At 37.2% G+C, this 25,467-nt stretch overlaps 1 protein-coding gene across 1 annotated transcript; it reads left to right on the top strand.

Annotated features, from left to right (window-relative positions):
* The first annotated feature begins 6,297 nt into the window (after positions 1–6,297).
* On the top strand, positions 6,298–25,224 carry Mchr2 (melanin concentrating hormone receptor 2). Its single transcript, XM_015498289.2, has 5 exons — positions 6,298–6,489; positions 12,118–12,327; positions 17,829–18,023; positions 20,670–20,789; positions 24,710–25,224. Exons 1-5 carry the CDS (start codon positions 6,308–6,310, stop codon positions 25,023–25,025), a joined length of 1,023 nt encoding a protein of 340 aa, XP_015353775.1. The 5' UTR covers positions 6,298–6,307; the 3' UTR covers positions 25,026–25,224.
* Positions 25,225–25,467: the final 243 nt, after the last annotated feature.

Genomic DNA, 25,467 nt, shown 5'->3' with positions numbered 1-25,467 from the left:
CCACAGTTTAGCTATTGTTAATTGTGCTGCTATAAACATTGATGTGGCTGTGTCCCTGTAGTACACTGTTTTAAGTCCATTGCTTTTGATGTAGTGGAATGTGTGAGTTGCTGACAAGAGAAGCAACTTGTCTGTAGCAAAAGGCCAGTGAGTATGTGAGACAAGGACCTAAGGATGCAAATCACTTAAATTAAATGGAAAACTCGAATCCTCATAGACCTAGAACCCTGTCAACAGTCTTACTGCAAGGCTTGGGAGATCTTTTGGAAGCGACTGGATGGATCTGGTGTAAAAGAAGCTGCTGGAAGGTGAACCTAAGTAGAATGCAGGGTTTGAAGACACCTGGAAGTCTGGTGGATATAATTGCAAATATAAGGTAGCTGAGGAGCACTATTAAAAAGCCACAGGAGATGCTACATGAAAGTGGACAGGCTTGGCCAGCTTGCAGCAGCCACACCTGGGTACCTGTTTTTGAACAAGGGCATGAGTAGACAATCATGAGGGGTTGAGCTGTGGGAGCAGTTTTGGCTACACAAATAGAGACTGCAACAGCTTTGCTCCTTCACACCATCAATCACCATTTATGACTTCATCTCCTTGGGTACCCGTGCCATCTGGAAATGCCCCAAAGCTGTGCATAGTTGGTGCTCACCAGATTATAGCTGGGTTTTATATGGTTGAAAATCCTCAGATATAAAAAGATTGAGACTTGTGCAAAATCACATAATTTCCTAAGGCTATAGATTCTGAACTGAGATATAGATTATATTATATGTGATCATTCTGGTTTGAGTAGATAAAGATTATGCAGCTAAAAGTGTAGGGGAAAAGAATAATAGAGTTTTGTTAGGCAATCAAAATACTATGTTATTTTCCATTTCTGGTATTTTTAGCTTTCTTACATTTTTCATATCTTTGTTTCATTTTGAAAAAGTATTCACTTTTTTATATTTTTTAAATTGTTAATAGACCTTTATTTTATTTATTTATATGTGGTGTTGAGAATTGAACCTAGTACCTCACACATGCCAGGCAAGTGTGCTACCACTTAGCCATAGCCCCAACCCCACTTTTAAATTTGTTTTATATTATTATTTTTTTAACTTGTTCTACTTGGTTGTATATGACAGCAGAAAGCATTTCAACTCTTCATACACAAATGGGCACAACATTTCAGTTCTCTGGTCGTACATGGTGTAGAGACACACCATTCGTGCAATCATACATGTACCTAGAGTAATCATGTCGATCTCATTCCACCATCTTTCCTACTCTCATAATCATTCCCCATCCTCCCCTTTGTCCAATCCAAATCACTTTTAAATTTGTATTGATAACTTTATATTTTTCTTAAAGACCCACCCTGATTGTATAAGAAAAAGTACTACAAATCCTACTGTATGCATGACTACACCCCACTGTGAGCTCTGATTCCTGCATCATTCCAATGGAGAGAGTCTTCTCTCCAATTACATTAAAAAAGAATTCAAAAGAATGAGGCTAGGACTGTTGAGACAAAGAGTAAAGTGACCTTCTATATTAATCAAAGTTGAGCATAAAGTTTAGTTGTTCACTGTTTGGCTACTGAGAATAAATAACCAAGGAGATGCATGAGAGACTGAAATGAAGTGGTGGTTATGTTTAAAATGCACTTCCAAACTACTCAACCATATTTTGACATCATCACCGACTCATGGTGTATTCACCATTGGAATAAATTCCATTGGTCTCTTCTGTCCAGCATCCCCTGGTCACTTGGAGATAAATGAAAAACTAAGAAGTGAGAGGTGGGATAGCTCTTGGGAGGTTCCTTCTAGCTGAGAGATGACCTAGTCATTTCAGGAGCTGTCTGGACAGCATCAGTAGATGGAGATGGAATTATGGGTGTGATCCCCTTTCCTCTGTTCTCTTCAAGCTCTGACATGCTTAGAACTAAAAGCTGGTGCTTTGTTTCTAAACCCATTCTCTGTAGCTTAAAGGTCAGAGCCTTAACCTCAGCCCTGTCTTGGTTCCCAACGCTTTCCTACAACTCTCACCATCTCATCTCCATCCCAGGGGCTCACACCAGCAAGCACACTCTAGGGCATAATGATGGTCATGATGGGGATGATAATGGCTGACAGTACTAGAACACATTATTCTCAGAACTTTTTTGTGATAAATCTTTTATGACAATACTGTCATATTATTCATCACAACTGTAGTCTGAGTTAAGTACTATTATTGTTACTATTTTACATAGGGAAACTGAGACTTGGAGAGATTACTTAATTGGTGTTACAGATTTCAAGCAGCAGAACAATCAAACATTTATATAACCGCAAGCCCTTAAATATTGGGGTGTGACTTGAGGTCTTCATCAAGTTCTTGTTGATCTTATTTGTTGCTATAGACACTATGTATGTTGAAAGAATAAATAAAGTATATGCCGAGAGATCATTAAAAATGGAGATTCCCCAGAGTTTCAATACAATGGAACAAGATGGGTGGATGAGGTGAAAAATGAGATCCTCCTGTTATGTGGGATATAACTTAGCAAATCTGTACAACTTGGATTCACAGGTGTGAGGGTGTATGTGAAGGAGTGTTGACAGGCAAATGTAGTTGTTCTGTTTTGTACTTTGATGCTATCAAAATACCTCAATAACTTCGAATTATTAGCAGATGATTTTTTCTGATATTTATAAAGTAATAAAACAAGCAGCCATAAAGCTGACTCATCAGTTACTTCATCCTGCTGTTTACTGGAAAAAAAGTTGAGAATAATTATTTTAGGCTTTATTTCAAAAAATAATCACAACTGTGAAATTATCACTGCAATATAAATGAATACATCATCTGCTAGTCCTTTTGATTTATTCTGTGCATCATGCTCTTCTTTACCATATACATTTTCTTAACACTTTTCAGACTTAACATACTTTTTTCTTAAAAAATAGTCTAATTTCCTTTAAATTCATTCCTCATTTTGCTTGTCCTAGTCATCATGAATAAATTGCGTATGTATGAAGATGTCAGTGTACATAGATGAACGATGTGAATCAGAATACATTAAACTGACACTGTCAGTCTTCTGTCAACACCAACCTCACAAGCATAAATTTTCTTTTCTTTCTTTTTTTTTTTTTTAGAAAAAAATCTTGCTACAAAAAAGCATTCTCAACTGCTTATGACTTGTTTTCTGGGGTCATAGTCCAAATAAGTGTCAAAACTTACAACTTAAGAAATGAGAAAAAGTCTTATACCTTAAAAAGTTTCAAGGGAAAAGTGCTTTCTCTTAATACAGGCTGGGTGGGTTCACCCCAGCAATACCACATGAACACTGATATAGGGATAGCACAAGTGTGTCTGCAAAGAATTTTTTATGAAGTTAATCATATATAGCATCAGATTTCATCATAAAATTAGGGGTAGTTTTCCTATATGAAAATTACCCTTAAATATAATAAAAACATTCTTAAGAATTAACTCTGTGTAAAAGGTACTTTAAAACAGCTAAGTAAATATTAATGATGTTTTAAAAGGAACACAATTTCAATACTAATAATTAGATTTTTTAAATGGCCAATATTGAACAACCATCAGTGAATTAATATTTTATTCCTTAACTAATGAACATCCTATTGAGAATAGGATTCACAAAATTTTAATTATATAGAATTTCCACTAATACATCAATTTGTCTTTACTTCAAATCTCAACATTTACAGAAGGTGCTACACATGAAGTCCTTTTTTTGTTTGTTTCTTTCTTGCTTTTTGGAGTAAAGGTCTCACTATGTTGCCCAGGATAGTTTGGAACTCTTGGGTTCAAGCCATCCTCCAGCCTTAACCTTCAGGTGTCTGAGACCACATGGGTGCACCATTATGCCCAAATTGCTAAGCATGAAGTTTTAATTGACACAAAGGAAATCATGCCTGCCAAGGAACAGTGCTCTTACTTTGTCAGGTAGTTGAGATACAAGTAAAGGTTATAGATTAAAGGTTACAGTTTGCTTTCAGAGTTCATTCCCCACAGAGAATTATTTAACAGAATTATGTCCCACTCCAAATCTCCCATCTTCCTCAGAGGACTTGATAACGGGGAGAGAAAGAAAGCAAGAGGTACACAGAGGTGAAGGGGTGAGACTGAAGCACTTTGGGTTTAGATTTCAGTAACCTGGGAATTGTCAACAATAAATAAGTCCCCTGACTTTGCAATTTTATTTTTTATTAAACATTAAAACATATTAACATGTAGCTAAACTGATTATACTCCCAAATCTTAAATGTCAGACCATCAGTCTTAGAAATAGACTTATTAGTATGCCTGCTGACTAAAATTTGAGGAGCCATATTCCTCCAGATTATATTTGGAGAATATTGAAATTCATAAATGATTTGGGAGATCACAGAAATTGCTATACATAATTCATTGGGAAAAGTTTGCCCATCTTAATCTAAATCATTGTTTCTAAAAATGCAGGTCATCGCAGGTCCCCCAAACTTACTCATTTGAATATATAATCCATATTATCTTTTTTAGACTTACAGAAATGCTTTAAAAGCAGTTGATATGAGTTCATTTTTCTCCTGTGCCTCAAGTTATTATAATTACAAAACACTAGACTTTTTTTTGTTTCCCTCAAAATCTCCTTTTAATTTATTTGTTCTTTTTTAATACATGACAGTAGAATGCACTTTAACAAATTATATGTATATATGTATTTCAACTTCCCATTCTTCTAGTTGTACATTATGTGGAATTACATTGGCCATGTATTCATATATGAACATAGAAAAGTAATGTTCAATTCATTATACTAACTTTCCTACTCCCGGTCCCCCTCCCTTCCCTTCATTCCCCATTGTCTAATCCAAAGTACTATTTTTCCATACCCTGCCCCCTTATTGTGAGTTAGCATCCATATACCAGAGAGAACATTTGGTCTTTGGGTTTTTGGTATTGGTTTATTTCACTTAGCATGATAATCTCTAGTTCCATCCATTAACTGGCAAATACCTTAATTTCATTTATCTTTATGGCTGAGTACTATTCCATTGTGTGTATACACCACATTTTCTTTATCCATTCATCTGTTGAAGGACATCTAGGCCAGTTCCATAGTTTAGCTATTGGGAATTGAACTGCTATAAACATTGATTCAAGTAACCCAATTTATTGTTACCAGAAACCAGACATTTTTAAAATGTCTTTTACCAAGACAGTTGACTGCACAAATAATTTTTCAGCTCCATTATATTTTATTTGCTTACTTGTTTATATTTAGGTTAAACAGTGGGGGCATTTCTCTCTGTATACTTCTTTGCACATGGTGCTTTCACTGGTCATAATACTTTTACCCTCATACAGCTACCTTTTGCTGAACTGACCCATTCCTATTGACTATCTTGAATAGTCCAAGGACCACATCAAGAAATCTTACCCATTCCATCCTAAACAATCAGATGGATATACACTATGTACTAACAAGCAGACAAAGATATGTTTAACAACCTGAGTGTTGCTAAGATACTAGCCACTACAAATAGACAATAAGAATAGACATAAGTTGTAAACAACCAGTACCTGTACATGCTGAACGAATATCAACTCTGCTCAAAACAAGAACTACAATACAGATTGAAGACAAGCATGGTGCTTCTTGTGCTGTTCTGTAGTTTGCTGTTGACCTTCTCTTCTGGTAACCTATGATATCATTATTAAAAAGGGCCAATCATACTTACCCTGGAATCCTGTGTCAGCTTTTTTGCTACTGTGACTAAAAGGCCTGACAAGACCTATTTTAAAGGGGTAAAGTCTATATGGGGCTCACAGTTTCAGAGGTGTCAGTCCATAGATGGCTGGCTCCATAACTCTGGGACTGAGTAGGCTGAACATCATGGTGGAAATGTGTAGTAGAGGAAAGTAGCTCAGGACTTGGCACCAGGAAGCAGAAAGAGAGTTCCACTCAACAAGAACAAAATATATAAGAACTCCCAGGGTCTCACCTCCTCCAGCCACAATCTGCCTGCCTAAATAGTTACCACCCAGTTAATCCATACCAGGGGATTAATGCACTGATTAGGCTAAACTCTCATAACCCAATTATTTCACCTCTAAATTTTCTTGCATTGTCTCAGACATGAGTTTTGAGGGGACACTAATATCTAAACCATAATAACATTGTGTTGTGTGAAATCTTGGTACAAATGAGGCTCCAACAAATATTCTTTGAATTGAGTAAAGGAAATCTATACTGGAAAAACTCAATAAACAAATCACCTCCTATTACTTCACAGCTTTTAGCACTGGAAGCCCATGAACAATGAATTCATTTCACTCAACCTTTTGGAACACCTCTACTGAAATTTTAAACAAATCCTGGAATAAAGAGTTTGCTTTTGAAGCCCCCATCATTGTGGATACAGTCATCCTTCCTTCCATGATTGGGGTTATCTGTTTAACAGGGCTGATTGGCAACATTCTCATTGTATTCACAATAGTAAGGTAAGGACTTCTTTTTCTTTTCTTCCGTAATGTGGGGAACACATTCTAAACTCTCTAAATAAATCAAGTGAATCCTTCCCTTGTAGGATTTGCTTAATGAAATCAGGTTTAGGGAATATTTGCTTAAGATAATTAAAGAAGATTCTACAGATATTTTCATCATACATTCAGTAATATCTGAGTTGCTGATCTCAAAACAGTTAAGACCTAGTCCAATGCTTACTGCTGGGTCAGTTAATTTTTAGAGCCAGGAGTTTCAATCTCAGACACATATTAAAATCACCTGGGAAGCTTTTAAAAATCCTAACATGAGGTTTCACCACAAACTCATTAACTCAAAATCTTTGGAGGTGGAGCCCCGACTGGGGCTGAAGTAGCAACACGACTATTTTATTTTCCAGAAATAAGAGTTACCCTAAGGTGACCTGTTTTGGCTGAAGGAAATCCTTTTTCACTCACCCGGGCATCTGAAGATGCAGGGAGCATAGACAGTGAGATGTTTCCCCTCTGTGTAGACCATCCCAGTATAGACCTAACTGAGGAGTATCTGCTCCCCAGGACCTCCTCCTGCCTCTGCTCCACTGCTCTCTCCTCACTTCAGGTCATTTCTTCCTTCCTCTCAAGTTGAGCAAAATGTTTAATGTGGAGAAAAAGAACAGGTTATTTGTTTTCTTTTTTAATATTTATTTTTTAATTATAGTTGGACACATTATCTTTATTTCAGTTATTTATTTTTATGTGGTGCTGAGGATCAAACCCAGGGTCCCACATGTGTGAGGCAAGCGCTCTACCGCTGAGCCACAATCCCAGCCCCAGGTTATTTGTTTTCTATGGACTTGACAAAATTGGTTTAGAATTAATGCACATGTGCCCCATCATACTTGATATCTTTGCTGTATTGACTATTTTCACAGTTAAGTTTTACTACTTTTAATCAACACAAGATGTCAAATTTTTTCTTGTGTTCTCCGCTCATACTTATAACTGTCAATTTTTAAAATGTTTGCCTGCCGCAGTCTGGCTGGGCACAAAATCACGAGCCACCACACAGCTTGTAGATTCAAACAGCAACTCTTTATTCCCGAACTCACACCAGCCGTATACAAACACGTTCTGGGGAAATCCACGTTCTCTGCCCAAATCCACGTTCTCTCCCAAATTCACCTTCACTGGGCTTCTGTCTCCCAAAATATACTGTCTAAATCCCGTGAGAACTCAAGGGGAACTTAGGCAGCAGGATACGCCCTATTCCCAGCAGGAATAATCTTAAACCTTAAACCTGGAACCTAAACTGGGAACGCCCTAAACCCGATTATGTTAAACCAGGAACACCCTAATCCGCCCTGGTCCTTGAGCAAGGTCAACTACATTCAATGTCACTGCAAAATGTCAGCAACATGGGGTACGCTGGCAAGGAAATTGTCATACCTACTTGGCTAATGGCTCCCAGCATTTGCCCTTGTTTGTTATATAAGGTGTACTACATAATAGTTATTTTCACATGTGTCCCATCACACTTGATATCTTTACTGTAATGATTATTTTCACAGTTAAGTTTTACTACTTTTAATCAATACAAGATGTTAATTTTTTAACATATGATATATGATAGATGATAAATTTTTATCATATGCTATATAATAAAAATCAACCACATATCATACTAATAACTGTCATTTTTTAAAATGTTTGCCCATATTTATATGTTATATAAGATGTACTATATAATGGGTGTTTTCAGCATTAAATTAACCTATATCTATAACAAACTTTGTGGAGCATATGAAACTAAAATTCACAGTTGTAAACTCATTTGATCCTCAAAGATGAAGTACCTCTATTATACCTGTTTGAAGAAAGAGGCTCAGGAAAGTAAATAATTTGCCCAACATCACACAGCTATTAAATGGCAGTCCTGGCAACTGGACCCAGATGTTATGATGTCACCTTCCAGGCTATTTCCTCCACCCTAACAAAGATAAGTGATTTATCAAAATTAAAAAGATACTGTTGTACTTTTTTTTTTGTGAGTGGAAGAATCCTCACAGGACCAGTTAACAGCAAGATCAGTTCCCAGGATGACGATGTGAATGATGATCAATAGTAGAAATAGCAAAAAAAATGTTACAGCCACATCTGACTCTAAAAAAACTCATAGGCTAGCAAAGAAGGTAAGATTTAAACATACGGAATAGTTCAGCAATAATACAAAACACTGAAAACAATTGAAAAAAATAAAAGAGAAGGAGGAACAGGAGGAGAAGTTTCAAATAATAAGATCCGGAAAAGAAACTGGCAGTGATGAAATAGTCTTGGAAACTCAAGGAGGCAATAGTGCTGAGTAGAAGAAGGCTAATAGCCAGAGATGTGGGAATGTTCCTCGTCACTCCCATTTGCCTGTTGTAATTGCCACTTTTCCATCTTTCCCTTTCTCCTGGAACTGAAGGAAGAGCAAAGGTGGCATTACAGACCGCAGGAGACTGGGCTGCCTATTGGGAGTCCCTGTGGGATCCGGGGAATACACTTGCAGGAAGAAACTGGAGCCATGGAAGGGAAGCAGCCACTGTTCAAGATGTCAGGAATGGAGTGGAGAGAGAGCACCCTCCCTTATCCTCTCCTCCTACCCTTTAGCATTTCCTATTGGCCAACCAGTCAGCAAGGGGGGCTGGGAACAAAGGTCTCAGGAAGGATGGGAAATAGGCTTGAGAACCAGCAGGTGAAGGACCAGCAGAGCAGCCTACATATGTGCTGTTAGTCTTATTTAGTGCAAAGTATTTATTGTTATTTCTGACTATAAAAGAAAAACAATCAGAAACTACAAAGCATAAGAAAATTCATATATATCAAATAGATAATCACTGTGACTACTTGACATTATTCCTTCATAATTTTTAAATAAATATTTAAAATAAATTTGAAGTCATGCTCAATACACAGTCAATATTTTTTTGAAATAATATTGTAAGTATTTTCCCATTTCATTAAATATTCTTCCAAACAATGATTTGCAACAGCTGTGTCATATCTTGTGTGCTCTTGTGGAATACCATAATTTATTTTTATCATCCCTCAAATTAGTGAACATTAGATATGGCTACGTTAACCATATAGAAAACATGCTAGCCAAAATTATCACACGTCTATGTTTTGTCTTGTTTTTTTTTTTATTTCAAATGTTTGGGTCATAACAGACAGAAGTCTAATGAAGTCCGACAGCAGAAAATATGAAGGTAAATTAAACCTAAAAAGAGAATGTAAGTTTTATAGATAGAATTTTATAATTTCTATTTAATTATTTTTAATTTTATATGCTGCTATTTTTCAGTAAAAAAGCAACCATAAATATATTGTGTTATTTATATTGCTCCAGATTTATTTGTGCTATACAGAATATTGTATATAAGCACTTTTACTTTATTTTTTAAAATTACCAGTTAGTGATCTGCACAATAGAATTACCATATTCATCAGCAAATGATGTGTACCTAACTAAAGGAGAACAAGGGCCATAGGTCTGGTTACCACAACTAGGAACTAAACAACCACTCATGATTTACACCCAAATTCAAATGCAAATAATATAATTTAAACATTAGGATTTACAACTGTTTTTCAGTGTGGAATTTTTTCTGCCTGACCCATAATGTCTGTCTCTTTCCTTGTCCCCTCTCAATGTCCTTCCACCAATGACCTGGAGAAGACAAGAGGTAAAAGACCAAGGACAGTCACTTCCTGCCCTTTTGGTTGACATGATCCTTTCCTCAAAGAGAGGAAAAGTAAACATGTTTCACCTTTTCCTTCTTGGTCATTTTGATGTTAGCCACCAACCTCCCGTGGCAAAGAGCCATCCTATTCTAGTGGCATCAGCAATGACTAGAGTGTGGCTTCTGAGTAAGGACTCAATGTCAGTAATTTCCTCATACAGTGTATATTGCTAAGATCTGGGCAAAATATGGCCTCTCCCTGTGTGATGTTTCACATAATTTGACAGTTTAGAAATGAAGTTCAAGTCTACAGAATTTGCAACCAGTGAATAATAAAGTATACACTGGCTTCCAAACAGCAGGGTAATAACTTTGGATCTGAAGTTAACTAGCAATTATGGCATGGTCTTAGGGCTCATTCTTATGTGTTCTTTTTTTTTTTTTTTTTTTTTTTTTTTTTTCTGTTCTGGAGATCAAACCCAGGCCGTTATACATGGTAGGCAAGTGCTGTAGTGCTGAGCTGCATCCCTAGCATTTGTCCTCAATTCAAATGCTACCTCTGCCAAGAAACTGGCCTTGATCCCTCCTTAGTGCTCTTTGCACCTGACCCTACCTTATCTTATCAAATTGTAATGTAATCCATCATTCATTTATACATATCTACACTATAATCTCCTCAGTGACCAAGTTTATAAATGTAGCTTTGTAGGCCCAGAATACAATATTATGCCTGACATATTATTGGCGCTCAGTGAAATGTTTGTTGAATTCGTGAACAGCACCTCCCAGATGAAAATGATATCTATTTTTTGTTGACTGTTCCTTGAAGAGCTGATTTTAAATTTAAATTTCTTCTGTAAGAAGACTTTTTCACCAACAGGTGAGTATGCTACACCTAGATAGCATTGCATTCATTTCACCCCCTCCCCAAGCAGGGAATCAGTCATTCTACCGGTTCACTCATTTCAGATTCCTCTCTGCTGTCTGTATTTCAGGTTCTTCATTCATAGTCTTTGCTATTGGATTCATTTCTCCTGGAATATTTCTAAGTAATGGTTCAAATACTAAGAGTGATCTCAGCTCTGGTGAGGAGAATGTATTGCACAATAGAAACCACTTATTTTTCCTGTTCAGCTGTTTTAGGTGCTAGAAACAAGTAAAAACTAAGCTTTTTGCTTGAGTTTTGCTTAAAGTTTGCTTAAAGTTGGTATAATTTGTTGCCAAATTAGTGGCTCAAATCAATAAATATTTATTATCTCACATAGTTTCCAGGGGTCAGGAATCCAAGAGAAACTTATCTGGTTGCTCTAACCCAGGGTCTCTCATTAAGCTGCAGTCAAGTACTCCCCCAGGAACACAATCATCAAAGGCTTGTCTGGGGCTAGACAATCTAATTCACTCACATAGCTGGTAAGCTGGTGCTAGCTGGTTGTTGGAGGTTTCAGTTCCTCCCCATGTGTACCTCTCCACAGTGTTGCTGAGTATCCTCACAACGTGGCAGCCGTCTGGCAGCCATCTTCCCTCCAGGGACAGTGATTCAAGAGAGCAAAGACAAAGCCTCATTGTGCTTTGTGTCCTGAGTTCAAATGTCACACAGCATCTCTTCTACCATATTCTAATTGACAGAAGCAATTTATTAAGTTCAACACTCAAAAAGAGGGAATTAGACTCCACCTAATTGGAAGGAATATCAAAGAATTTGTGGATGTACTTTTAAAACATTAGTTAGTAATCAGATAAATAGTTCAAAATGTTTAAATATACATAAATATACATAAGACTATTGTGCATTTGTGTCCATTTTCCTTTAACTTTTAAAATTCATTAGGGCAATCAAAATTTTGTGAAAAGTAGCATAGGTTGAAGAAGTTATACACTTTCAATGTTCATCCTGAATCTCCTTCCATTTTTTTAATTTTTTCAGGTCAAGGAAAAAAACAATCCCTGACATTTATATTTGCAACCTGGCTGTGGCTGATTTAGTTCACATTATTGGAATGCCTTTTCTTATTCACCAGTGGGCCCAAGGAGGAGAGTGGGTGTTCGGGGGGCCTCTCTGTACTACCATCACGGCCCTGGACACCTGCAACCAGTTTGCCTGCAGTGCCATCATGACTGTAATGAGTGTGGACAGGTAAGTGAAGAGACTCTGAAATACCTCAGTACAATTCAGAGACACCTATGCTTCCCCAAGGTCATTCCAATTTAAGCAACACCAATGTTCATTTATAACACCAAAGCTCCTCTTCCTTTGTTTGCTTCATTGTAAGACTGCTGACTTAGGAATATTTTTTTCAACTTTCACGGAAGTCTTTTTAATGGAAAAATGTAAAACACTAAAATCTCTGTTTTTCTAATCTTTCTTTTTGATCTCAGTTTTATTTGCAATTCACTGCAAGAAAAAAAGATCAAAAAAATCATGAAATATTAGAAACCAAAATGAACTCTACCCGGCTACCCAACTTTCTTGCAGTAAATCAGATTTTCCTGAACTGAGGCCCACAGTGATTAGAGGATATGCTGGGGGCACATAGAGAGTTAGTGGCAGAACTGAGCATTTAAGTATGTTTCTGGTATGTTCACTGTCTCACATGCATCTTACCACCTAGCAGCAGGCAAACCATCTTTTACACAACACTTATGTTTGGTTAATGCAAATGCTGCCATTTTACATCACAAAAAAGAAATGTATTCCCCTGTGCCCTGCTATGGTGCCACATACCTTTTCACCAACCACATAAGCTAATCTCATTTGAGAAGATAATGGTGATGGTGAGTACTTATGGAGTCAATGACTCCAGTACTTCTGGAGTCCAGTTCAGACCCAGACCATCTGACTTTAGAAATAGCAAGTCATTTGTAATCATCTCACTACTGTCCTCTCTAAGAAGCCTGCACACTAAAATTGTCCTGTATCATCCAGATACCATGACCCCGCACGACATCCAAGCAACTCTCTCCAGATGGAGACATAAAGACAGCAATAATACGCACAGCAGCAGTGTGCTGTCTCCAAAACAACACACTCAACATTTGAATCTATCTTTTTCTTCCCACCCCAATTGAGCACACTTGATCCTCCTTGCTCTGATCCACCTTTTCTTTTTCCCTTGCTTCAAATATCTCACATAATTTGTGCATTTACATATGTGTGTGTTGTTTATTGTCTAGCCTCTCTTGCCCCTCCACTGTAGATTCCACAAAGGCAGAGTCTTTGTCCACTAATACATCCCAAATGTCTGTGGCATATAGATGCTCAAAAAATATTGATGAATGAATGAATGAATGTTAGTCCTGAAGAGTGTATTAATTTCCTTGAGTCCATCCAGGACTTTTTCTTGAGCTCTGCCTCTTTCACCCTTCCAAGTGGGCCTTTTGGGAGAGAGAAGTGATAAAAAGTTCTTCAAATGGATTAAACAACAGAATGGTAAAATAAATGGTAAAATAAATACTGTCCTCTCTTCTTAGAGAGGACAGTAGTGAGATGATTACAAATGACTTGCTATTTCTAAATTAAAACATAAATCATTTGCTCTGACAAAATGAGTAATGATGGTAACATTTTATGCATTTTTGTGTCCTGCCACTTTTCAGTAAAAGAGTTCTCAAAACACAGAGCATGCCTTTCAATTTATAATTAACACCATATTTTAAAAATATTGTACTGTGTAGATCTTGTATTTCAGCAAATGCAACCAATACTGACTATGACTTGAGAAAAGCCCATAGCTTGACAGTGTCACAACACCAGAGAGAAATCCCTGCACAGGCCAAGCCCACTGTAGAAAAGCAACCTGATGCATAGGATTTACCAATGATAATCCCATTCTTAGATAACAATAAAAGCCTCTTTACACCCATATCCTGGATGCAAAAGAAACTGGCTTTTTTTTTAAGAGGGAAGTTTGTCCTGTAATTTTCTGTTTCTAATGTTTACAGATGTGTGAGCCTGGCGGGGTGGGGGGCGGGGGCGGGTAGATATGCGTGCACATGCATTTGTTTTGTACAATTGAATATACCATTTTCTTTCTGTTTTGTTTTAATCAGGATAGACCAGGATGCTAAAGTTTTACTTCATAGTTAAGTCATTCTGATTTTTCTTTCTGCTGGCTATCACTCTAGAGGATCAGGTGGCAAGAAACAAATGTTTCCTGGCATTTCTTATAGTTCCAACCCTACTAAATTTATAAAAATTCAATCAAATCTGCCATTTTGTAAAAGAGTGATGGGGTTTTCTTTGTAAAGCCATAACCAAATGTTGTTGCCATCAATATCCTTTATTTTTTTTATATTTAAGTCAGTTTAACTGTCACTGTAATATATCATATATTTAAAGTATTTCTAATAACTTTATTTCCATTTCTCTGATTAGTAATAACTACAAGTTTATAGAATATTTAATAGTTGACTCCTACCTCCATACATACAAAAATATAAACATTCAAAATAAAGATATTTGTCTCCTCCAATCATCAAGAAATCAAATAATAATAAATGTTGGCAAGGAAGTGGTGGGGAAAGGTACACTCATACATGTTGGTGGAACTTCAGATTAGTACATCCACTCTGGAAAGCAGTACAGAGATGTCTCAAAAGACTAGGAATAGAACTACCATATATATAACCCAGCTATCCCACTCCTCAGTATTTATTCTAAAATTACTACTAAAATTTATTACTAAAATCAGCATACTCTAGAGATACAGGCACATTTTTTATAACAGTACAACTAACTATAGGCAAAATATGGAACCAGCCCAGGTGCCCATCCACAAATGAATGGATAAAGCAAATGTGGTATATATTCACAATGGAATTTTTACTCAGCCATGAAGAAAAATGAAATTATGGCATTTGTTGGTAAATGGATGGCTCTGGGAACATCATGTTATGTGGAAGACTCAGAAAGTCAAGGGTTAATTTTTTTTTTTCATGCAGAAGCTATAACAAAGTAAATGGGGAAAAGGAAAGGGCATATTCCACAAAAATAGAGGGAAGATCAGTGGAGTAGAGGAAGAGAATTGAAGGGGGGAAAAGAGGGGCAGGAAAAGGGAGAAAATGCAGAATGAAATTGACAAAATTATGATATGTACATACATAAATATACCACAGTGAATTCCACCTTAATGTATATCTAGAAAGCAGCAATTTAATTAATAAATAAATAGATAAATAAAAAGAAGATCAGTTTTGTAGGGGAAAGGGAATAGGGGGAAGGAGAAAGTAAAGAGGAAGCACTAGGGACTGAAATGGAGCAAATTATATTCCATGCATGTATGATTATATAAAAAAGAACCCCACTGTTATGTATAATTCACTAATAAAAAAATTTAAAAAAAAAACATTTGCCTCCAGATAAAAGCTACCTAGACTTTCGTTAGTTACTACTTTTGTAAGTAAATTCTTTAGAACATCTAAAGACAGTGAGTAGGAGCTACAATCCCCTATTCATTCAACAAAAATTTCTGATAAGTATTCCAGATACAGGGTATACTGTGGACTTAAACTAGTAATCAAGATTCCTGTCCTCATAGGACTTATGTTCCAACAGTGAGACAGGCATTAAGTGTAGAATCACTTGGTTGAATGTTTATTTCCACACAATGATACATCCTAGAAGGAAAAGTAGAGTTCTCCTGTGATGTGCAATGATAGTCATGAGCTCTTGTATAGAGTGAGTAGTCAGAAAGTCTTCTTTGAGAGGAAAGCACTCAAAGAGAGTAGGAGGAAGTAAATGCAGAGCCTACCAGGCAGGTAGAATAGTTTATGCTGGGCCCTGAAATGGAGAACAACTTGAATGAACTTGCTCTAATTTGGATCTAGAATTTCCCCCAAAGTTCCTTGTGTTAAAGGATTGGTCCCTAGATTGGTTCTAGTGGAAGATGATCTAATCTTTAAGATATGGTGCCTACTAGGAGGTCTTAAGTTGCTGGGAGCCATTAGCCAAGTAGGTATGACAATTTCCTTGCCAGCGTACCCCATGTTGCTTAGTGGAAGGACTCGTGGAAATAGGACATTTTGCAGTGACATTGCATGTAAGGTGACCTTGCTCAAGGACCAGGGCGGATCCAGGTTTAGGGTGTTCCTGGTTTAGGACAATCCGGGTTTAGGGCGTTCCCGGTTTAGGACAAACCGGGTTTAGGGTGGTTCCAGGTTTAAGGTTATTCCTGCTGGGAATAGGGCGTATCCTGCTGCCTGAGTTCCCCTTGAGTTCTCGCGGGATTCAGACAGTATTTTTTGGGAGACAGAAGCCCAGTGGGGGTGGATTTGGGCAGAGAACGTGGATTTCCCCAGAACGTGATTGTAGAGTGCTGGTGTGAGTTCGGGAATAAAGAGTTGCTGTTTGAATCTACAAGCTGTGTGGTGGCTCGTGATTTTGTGCCCAGCCAGACTGCGGCATTAAGTTATTGGGGATATGTCCTCAAAAAGGGTTGTAGAACTCTGGTCCCTTCCTTTTTCTTTCTTCTCTGGGCCATGAAGTGAGCAATCTCAATATATTAGGTGCTTTATACCGTAATGTGCTGCCTTGCAACAGGCCCAAAGCAATTAAATCAACCACCCACATATTAGAACCCCTGAAGCCATGAACCCAAATAAACTTTTTCTCTTTATAAGTTGACTATCGTAGGTATTTGTTATAGTAACAGAAATCTCAGAGAAAAGACAAAGAGACTCTGGCATAAGTAAGCAGCCCAGGTGGCAGGCAGGCTAGGTGGAGAAAGAGCTTGTGGGTCATAGTAAAGATTCTGAATTTTATCTGAAGGCAACAAAGCTATTGAAGGGTGACCAACAAAAATATTTTTTACATTTGTTTAATTTCTGCTAGTACTACCCTCAACTACTCTCCCAGCCCCAGCAAACTGCTTTTTCAAATGGCCTTCCTTCTGAATTGCAGCTCTTTTTTATCCCTTTAGCTTTCACTTAGCTCTGAAAAATTCTTGGATTTTCTGGAGGACCAAATGTATTTGATATGTCAGGATTTCAAGTTTGATTAATGATCATTCTTTTTTTACCCCCTTCATCTAAAATGGAAGAAAAAGAAAACCCTTCCCCGTGAAATTGGTCCATTTCCTCCCTCTGGCCTCTAGCCTAAATTCCTGGAGGAATCTGCATTGCCTACACTAGTCAGGCTTGTTCATCCTCACTGTGATTTCTGTGAAGCAAATCTCCAAGAGCTGGGGGGACCTACTGTAAAGCCATCCTGCTGGGGAATTCTCCCATCAGCCCCCACGCTTTCTCCCTTCCTGCCCTCATGTCAATCAGTCCTACTGGGAAGAGGATCATTTCCTCCTGAAGGAAATCCTTATTCCAAGACACTGTTTTCCAGAGCCTCCTTTACAAGAAAGCACCTTTGCAAAGAAAAATTTTGCACTGAGGAATTTTACCATTAACAGTGTATTCGTGGAAGTGACAGCTATTTCAGTGAGTGGTTTATTCAGACTTGCAGGGTCAAGAGTTGTTTTCTCTACAGGTATCAGCAAGCTCTTAAAAAATATAACTTTCTTTCTGCCATGATAGAGGTGTGCTTCAGGGAGGATAATAATACTAATAATTTACTCTTGTCATGAACCATTCATCCTTGGAGCTCAGTGTTTTTATTGATTGTTCCCAAACCCTTCTTAACTGGCTTTGCAGGTACTTGGCCCTTGTCCAACCATTTCGACTAACGAGTTGGAGAACAAGGTACAAGACCATCCACATCAATTTGGGACTTTGGGCAGCTTCCTTTATTCTGGCGTTGCCTGTCTGGGTCTACTCGAAGGTCATCAAATTTAAAGATGGTGTTGAGAGTTGTGCTTTTGATTTAACATCCCCTGACGATGTACTCTGGTAAGTTGTTAAAACATAAGAAAAATAGAGTTGAATTAAGTTGTAAAGTACTTCATCCTCCTTGTCAACACGTGAGCAGGCTTAAAGAGTGTCCTCAGGGACCCTCTTTTCACCAGTCTCTCTGCTTAGTTTTCTCCTTTACACAATCCAGGTGATAGTTTGATTTGAAAGAGAGGATAACCTTTAGAAAAAGATTTTGAATTTAATCATGTAACCTCAGTAGACACAAATATATTTAAATATGTATTTAAAGATCCATAGGAGCAAACATAGCAGAAACTCAGCAATCAAGGGAGAAGATGAATTTCCAAAAGGCTCTAAGAGGTACCCAGACTTAAACCCCACCAATGTGCAATGTAGTTTGCTTGAATTGTGACACCCATAAAGATTCATTCAAGTTTTAACCCACTGTACCTGTAAGTGTAACCTTATTTGGAAACAGAGTCCTTGCAGATGTAATCGAGTTAGTCTGAGACTATACTGGATTAGGGTGATTCTTAAATCCAGTGGCTGAGGAGGGGAAAATTTGAAGAGACAGAGGCAGAATTTGCAATTAAACGTTTTTGAGCCAAGGAACACCGAGGATTGATAGGAATCACCAGAATTGAGAAAAAAAGCATGGAACAAATTCTTCTTCAGCTTCTCCAAAAGGACCCAATCATACCAACAACTTCATTTCAAATGTTTGGATTCCAAAACTGTGAAAGAATAAATGTCTATTATTTTAAGACATCTAGATTGTGGTAATTTGTTACAGAATCCCTGGGAAAGTAATATAACAATTAATCAGCCATTTCTTATGTCTTAATTTGAAAAGAAAAAATTAAGTCAAAAATTTTCTACTTAAAACTTTGAACATAACACTGGAGTCTACAACTGAATTTTTTGAGCACATCCTGAGTAGGTATCTTTTATATGCATTCTCTCAAGTCACTCTGGCAGATTCCTTTTCCCACTCCATCAGTTCTCAAGTGGATAAATCATTTCTGCATTATGTAGACGCAGCCTGAGAGAATTAGAAGCCACAAATGCCTTTTTTAAAAAAACTGTATGTAACTATGTTACTTTGGGATGCTATAATAAAGTATCATAGACTACATAGTTTGTAAACAAAAGAAATTTATCTCTCACTGTTCTGGAAGCTGGAAGTCCAAGATCAAGGTGCTATCGTGGTCAGTTGCTAGGTTCTGGTGAGGGCTCTCTTCTGGGTTGCAATTGTCAATCTCTCCTCCTATCCTCACATGCCAACCTCTCCTTCTAACCTCTCCGTATTCCTCAAGGGTCTCTCCTTAAAAGGGCACTGATTACACTTATTACCTACCAAAGACCCCGCTTCTAACACCCCTCCTATCACATTGAGGGTTAGGCTTTCAACATACAAATTTGGAGGGAACATAATATTCAGTCTATAACAATGTAATATGTACCATTGATTGTTTGTTATTTCTCCCACCAGCATTTGTTGCCCTCACAGACATAAAACATTAACCAAATGAAAGGTGAAATGATATTTTAATCACTAGGACTGAGAGTAACACAGTCCTACCTCCTTAGGAGGAGAGCACATTCACATAGTGAGCCTCAGGCTATCCTCACCTTTTTTTTTAATATTTATTTTTTAGTTGCAGTTGGATACAATATCTTTATTTATTTATTTTTATGTGGTGCTGAGGATCGAACCCAGGGCCTTAGTACATGCTAGGCAAGCACTCTACCGCTGAGCCACAATCCCAGCCCTATACTCACTTTTGATTTTGGTCTGTGTCGAAGAAATAGAAAAAAAAAAAAAAAACGGTTAGCTTATTTTCACCAACAGCTGTTTCTGCTTGTGCTATTTGTCAGTGGTTATCGCAGGGGATGTCCTAAGGGTGTAGCCTCTGTCGTTCCCCCTAGAATCAAGTCCTTAAGGTGCACTAAGACTAAACCTCCTGTGCTATATTCAGGGTCCCTGTGATCGTTGTATTCTCTGCCACCTTTCCACCAATCTGGGCCTGCTCCTGTCACCAAGGCAGAGTCCTGCCAGGAAAGAGGACACCTGGATCTGTACAAGAATAGAGCTGGCATACCTGAGAATTCTCCCTGGAAGACCAGAGAGGAAAGACAGCCTGATTTTACAACAGGGTCTTCTCCCCATGGGGAGAAGGTTATTAGCAAAGACTCTGGAGTCCAACAGCTTGCCTAGGTTCAAATGCCATCTCAGCCACTTATGAGCTGGGTAACCTTGGGCAAGTCCCTTATCCCTTCTGTGCCTCAGTGTTTTTTCTTGTCACATAAGGATACTAAAGGCATGATACTTAGGGTGTTGCACAGATTCAGTGTGTTAAAATATTCAAAGAACTTAGACCAGTACCTACCGAATAATGCTATCTGCTGTTACCTGATCATGTTAATAGTAAAGATAATAATAATGAATAGCCTCTGTTCTGCTCTCAGTACGGTTGAGCCTGGGCTTGGTTAGAGAATCTTGTCAGTGAACAATGAACAGCAGGACTTCTCTTTGAGAATGTACCCAAAGATTCTTACCTCCTCCCCGGGGACTTTTATCCTGTACCCTGAAAAATCAGAGATTAGTGCCTCATAAACTACAAAAGTCAATGCCTATTACAGTGAATATAACAGTAATATCTTTCTCTCTCTCTTTTACAGGTATACACTTTATTTGACAATAACCACGTTCTTTTTTCCTTTACCCTTGATTCTAATGTGCTATATTTTAATTTTATGCTATACTTGGGAAATGTATCAACAAAATAAGGATTCTAGATGGTAAGTATTTGCCTTATTTTCACTTTAATTGTTAAAAGAACAATTCAGATATGCTAAGATATCGTCAACAGGACCTTAAGCAACAATTACTTGAAATACACCGCATTTAGACATACACGTATTATTAATATAGGTTTTAAAGGCATGTTCTGAAAATAAGACATGTTCTAAAACAGCTGTTTGAGTATCTTTCAGTGATAAATGTTAAAATCATTGATGTAACTTATAAAAATGTGATTAGAACTCAAGATTCTAAAGAATAATTTTATAGTTGTCATCAACATTTTTTATTTGGTTTAGTTGCATATTTTACAGTTTTATACATTTGTAAATATCTAAGATGCTATGTGCACCCTTTTAATATTTTAACTAGAAAAGGATTTCATTAATACTTGAATTAGAAGAGAAGAGTGTCATTAAGATTAGAGGGAAATTAATTATAAATAAATAAAACCAAAGACTTACCTAATGACAATAAACTCATGAGACTCTTCATTATATTCAATTTGAAATTATTTATACTGACCCATTCAAATGAATGTCAGTGATTATGCAGCATATTGGGTAAAAAAATTAAACTTCATCTTTTGTGAAGATTTGGTGGTTGTTTGGGGGGGGGTTGTTGTTGTTGTTGTTGTTTTGTTTGTTTGTTTTTTGTTTTTTGGAAAGGCGAGATTGCTGGGTTTCCCTGCACACCAAATGTTAATAATGGGAAGACATTTTTAACATTTAAAAAAAAAAAATTTCTAATTAGTCATACATGACACCAGAATGCATTTCATTTCATTGTACACAAATGGAGCACAACTTTTCATTTCTCTGGTTATACACAATCTAAAGTAGCGCCATTTGTGCCATCATACATTTACCTAGGGTAATGATGTCCTTATTCCACCATCTTTCCTACCCCCTCTTCTATCATCCCCCCCTTTGTCCAACCCATAGTTCCTCCATTCTTCCCATGCCCCCCTCCCCATTATGGATCAGCATCTACTTATCAGAGAGAACATTTGGTCCGTGGTTTTTTGGGCCTGGCTTACTTTGCTTAACATGATATTCTCCAACTCCATCCATTTACCTGCAAATGCCATAATTTTATTCTCTTTTAATGCTGAGTAATATTTTATTGTGTATATATACCACATTTTCTTTATCCATTCGTCTATTGAAAGGCATTTGGTTGGTTCCACAGTTTAGATATTGTGAATTGAGCTGCTATAAATGGCTACGTCACTGTAGTATGCTGATTTTAAGACTTTTGGGTATAGACCAAGGAGTGTGTAGCTGGGTCAAATGGTGGTTCCATTCCAAGTTGTCTAAGGAATCTCCATACTGCTTTCCAGAGTGGTTGCACCAATTGCAGTGCCACCAGCAATGTATGTCTGTACATTTTCCCCCACATCCTTGCCAACACTTGCTTGCATTCTTGATAACTGCCATTCTGACTGGAGTGAGATGAAATCTTAGTTTTTATTTGCATTTCTCTAATTGCTAGAAATGTTGAACATTTTTTCATATATTTGTTGATTAATTTTATCTCTTCTTCTGAGAAGTGTCTGTTCAATTACTTAGTCCATTTATTGATTGGATTATTTGATTTTTTGGTGTTTAGCTTTTTGAGTTCTTTATATATCCTGTAAATTAGTGTTCTATGTGATATGCATGTAATAAAGATGTTCTCCCACTCTGTAGCTCTCTCTTTGCATTATTGTTTCCTTTGCTGAGAAGAGGCCTTTTAGTTTGAACCCATCCCATTTATTGATTATTGAATTTATTTCTTGTGCTTTAGGAGTCTGGTTAAGGAAGTCAGGACCTACTCTGACAAGATGAAGATTTGGACCTACTTTTTCTTCTATAAGTGCAGGGTCTCTGGTCTAATTCCTAGGTCCTTGATCTTCTTTGAGTTTAGTTTTGTGCATGATGAGGATAGTGATTTAATTTCATTTTGATGCATATGGACTTCCAGTTTACCCAGTATCATTTGTTGAATATGCTCTCTTTTCTCCAATGTATGTTTTCAGTGCCTTTTTCTAGTATAACTGCATTTATGTGGGTTAGTCTCTGTGTCTTCTATTCTATACCATTGATCTATATGTCTGTTTTAGTGCCAATACCACGGCATTCTATAGTATAATGTCTGGTACTGTGATGCCTCCTGCTTCACTCTTCTTGCTTAGAATTGCTTTGACTATTCTGAGTCTCTTATTTTTTCAAATAAATTTCATGATTGCTTTTTCTATTTCCATGAGGAATGTTGTTGGGATTTTAATTGGAATCTCATTAAATCTGTATAAGACTTTTGGTAGTATGGCCATTTTGACAATGTTAATCCTTCCTATCCAAGAACATGGGAGGTCTCTTCATCTAACAATGAGAAGATTTTTTGAAAAGTATATGTAAGCAATTTAACCCATCAATCAAAATTTGTGACCAACCCTTGGTTTAAGTCTTCTTGGATCACAGCATTTTAGCTTAACTTCTTGAAATTCTTTGGAATCTTACAATTCTAAAAGCTAGTCTGTCAAAACAGAAAAAGAAAACAACCACAGATACAGAGAAACAATTAGTTTCTAAATGTGTCACTGGGAATTGTGTTGATAAGAATGTCACAATGGAATCATGTGGAAGGTCAAGATCTGGACCACTGGAGGGGATGTTTGAGTTCTTTTAGAAGAGTTTTCCAAATCAGATTAGGTTGCTCTTAACATTTTCCTCGGAAATGCTAAGAGTAACTTATCAAACAAAGATCAGACTGTCCATTTATGCCTCAAAATGCAAGAAATTATAAGAGTTTTGGTGCCTGTTCTGATTAAATGCAGAGGAGTCATCAGCTTAAAATGATCTTAAGCTTCCTGGCTCTTTTTCATATTATTCCCAAGGTTTATTCATCTGCTTTGATCATGTCCCAGAGAAATTATTTATTAAATGTTTAAATGTGACAAAACATGATAAAATTTTGGAAATTTAAAATATTTGTTTGTTAGAATAATTTTTAAAATTACATAAAAGAAGCAAAGTTAGTAAGAGAGTTCCTGTATGCCTCTCACTCATCTTCCCTCTGTTGACATCTTACATTAAATGATATATTTGTCAAAACAAAAGAAAAATGGCAATTGTATGTTATTACCAACCAAACCCTATCCTTATGGGACTTCATCTGTTTTTCCATTAAAGTCCTCTTTCCAAGATTCAATCCAGACTAACAATTGCATTTAGTTGTCATATCTCTCCAGGATCTATGGTCTGTGGGATTTTCTCATACTTTCCTTGTTTTTCAAGACTTTGACAATTTTAAGAAGTACTGGCCAGATATCCTGTAGAATGTTTCATATTCTGGGTTTTTTTTTTTCTGATACTGTTATCATGATTAGACTATAATTATGAACTTGGGGGGGGAAAATCATTCCAATATATCAGAAGTCACAGAGGTAGGTTTGCCAATGTTCTCCATTGTGAAATTACTACTTACCCCTTTCTCTGCTCTGTTCATGAGAAATGAGTCCCCAAGCATAGCTCATATTATTGACTAGGGGGAAATTAGGAATTAAGCTCTATCTCCTGGAAAGGGGATTATCAAAGATATGTAAAGAAGGTTTGTCTCTTCTCCTCTCATTTTATTTAAGCATACATTTCTATCACTATGGACTCAGGTATGCTCATTTCAAACATTGAGTTGTATCATTCAGTGCTATTTATTTATTTTTTTCTCAAAATGATCCAACTTTAGAAACTTTGGTAAGTTTTTAACAGGAATGAAAAAAATATATATCTTTTCACAATACTCTGAAGTAGGAATATAAAAATGAGCTTCATATTTCACTGCAAAGACATTATGAACTGTCCAGAAAGTTCTAGAGAATTGTTATCCCTTAATTCCTATGACTGTTCATGCTCTGTATATCTGAATGTCTCTTTGGCAGTTACAATCCCAGTGTCCCAAAGCAGAGAGCAATGAAGCTGACAAAGATGGTGCTGGTACTGGTGGCAGTCTTCATCCTAAGTGCTGCCCCCTACCACGTGATACAGCTGGTGAACTTACGGATAGAGCAGCCCACCATGGCCTTCTACGTAGTCTACTACCTCTCCATCTGCCTCAGCTACGCTGGCAGCAGCATTAACCCTTTTCTCTACATAATGTTGAGTGGAAATTTCCGGAAACGTCTGCCTCAAGTTCCAAGGAGGGTGACTCAAAGGGAAATCAAAAATATTGAAACTATACTGAAATCAAGCTTTTAGGGGCATACTTGGATCATCAAGAGCCTAAATAGGTTTGTCTATGATATTGATATTTAAAAGGACAGGCCAACTGGGTTTCTGGTATCCACCTTCTTCTCGTGTACTTGTGATGCTTAGCCTCATGGAACAGCAGTATAGCCATTTGATGCAATGAGTTTAATACGCTCAGTTTAGCAAGATATAAGTGTTGGTTTGTTTGGGGGCTTAGGGAGTGGGATATATTAATACCCAAGCTCTGTGGTTGTGTACGTTATTTCACATGTCATAAACCAGTCACTGATAAAAATGGCCATCCATGACCATCGGCTCCAACCTCACCGAGGACCTGGCCTTACCATTTACACTATATGTGGGTTTCTACACTGTGAAATTACTACCTATGCTTTTCTCTGTTCTGTTCATAGGAAGTGAGTCCCTAAGCATAGCCCAACCTCAAAGGAGT

The sequence above is a fragment of the Marmota marmota genome, unplaced genomic scaffold (genome assembly GCF_001458135.2).
Source record: "Marmota marmota marmota unplaced genomic scaffold, marMar, whole genome shotgun sequence".
Lineage (NCBI taxonomy): Eukaryota > Metazoa > Chordata > Mammalia > Rodentia > Sciuridae > Marmota > Marmota marmota.
This window is presented reverse-complemented; position numbering and strand designations above follow the sequence as displayed.

Bases quoted from the DNA above. Each gene is read 5' to 3' on its own strand.
- Mchr2 (XM_015498289.2), top strand. From the start codon at position 6,308: ATGAATTCATTTCACTCAACCTTTTGGAACACCTCTACTGAAATTTTA. The intron at 12,328-17,828 runs GTAAGTGAAGAG...CTGGCTTTGCAG, and splicing joins ACTGTAATGAGTGTGGACAG to GTACTTGGCCCTTGTCCAAC. The intron at 20,790-24,709 runs GTAAGTATTTGC...TCTCTTTGGCAG, and splicing joins CAAAATAAGGATTCTAGATG to TTACAATCCCAGTGTCCCAA.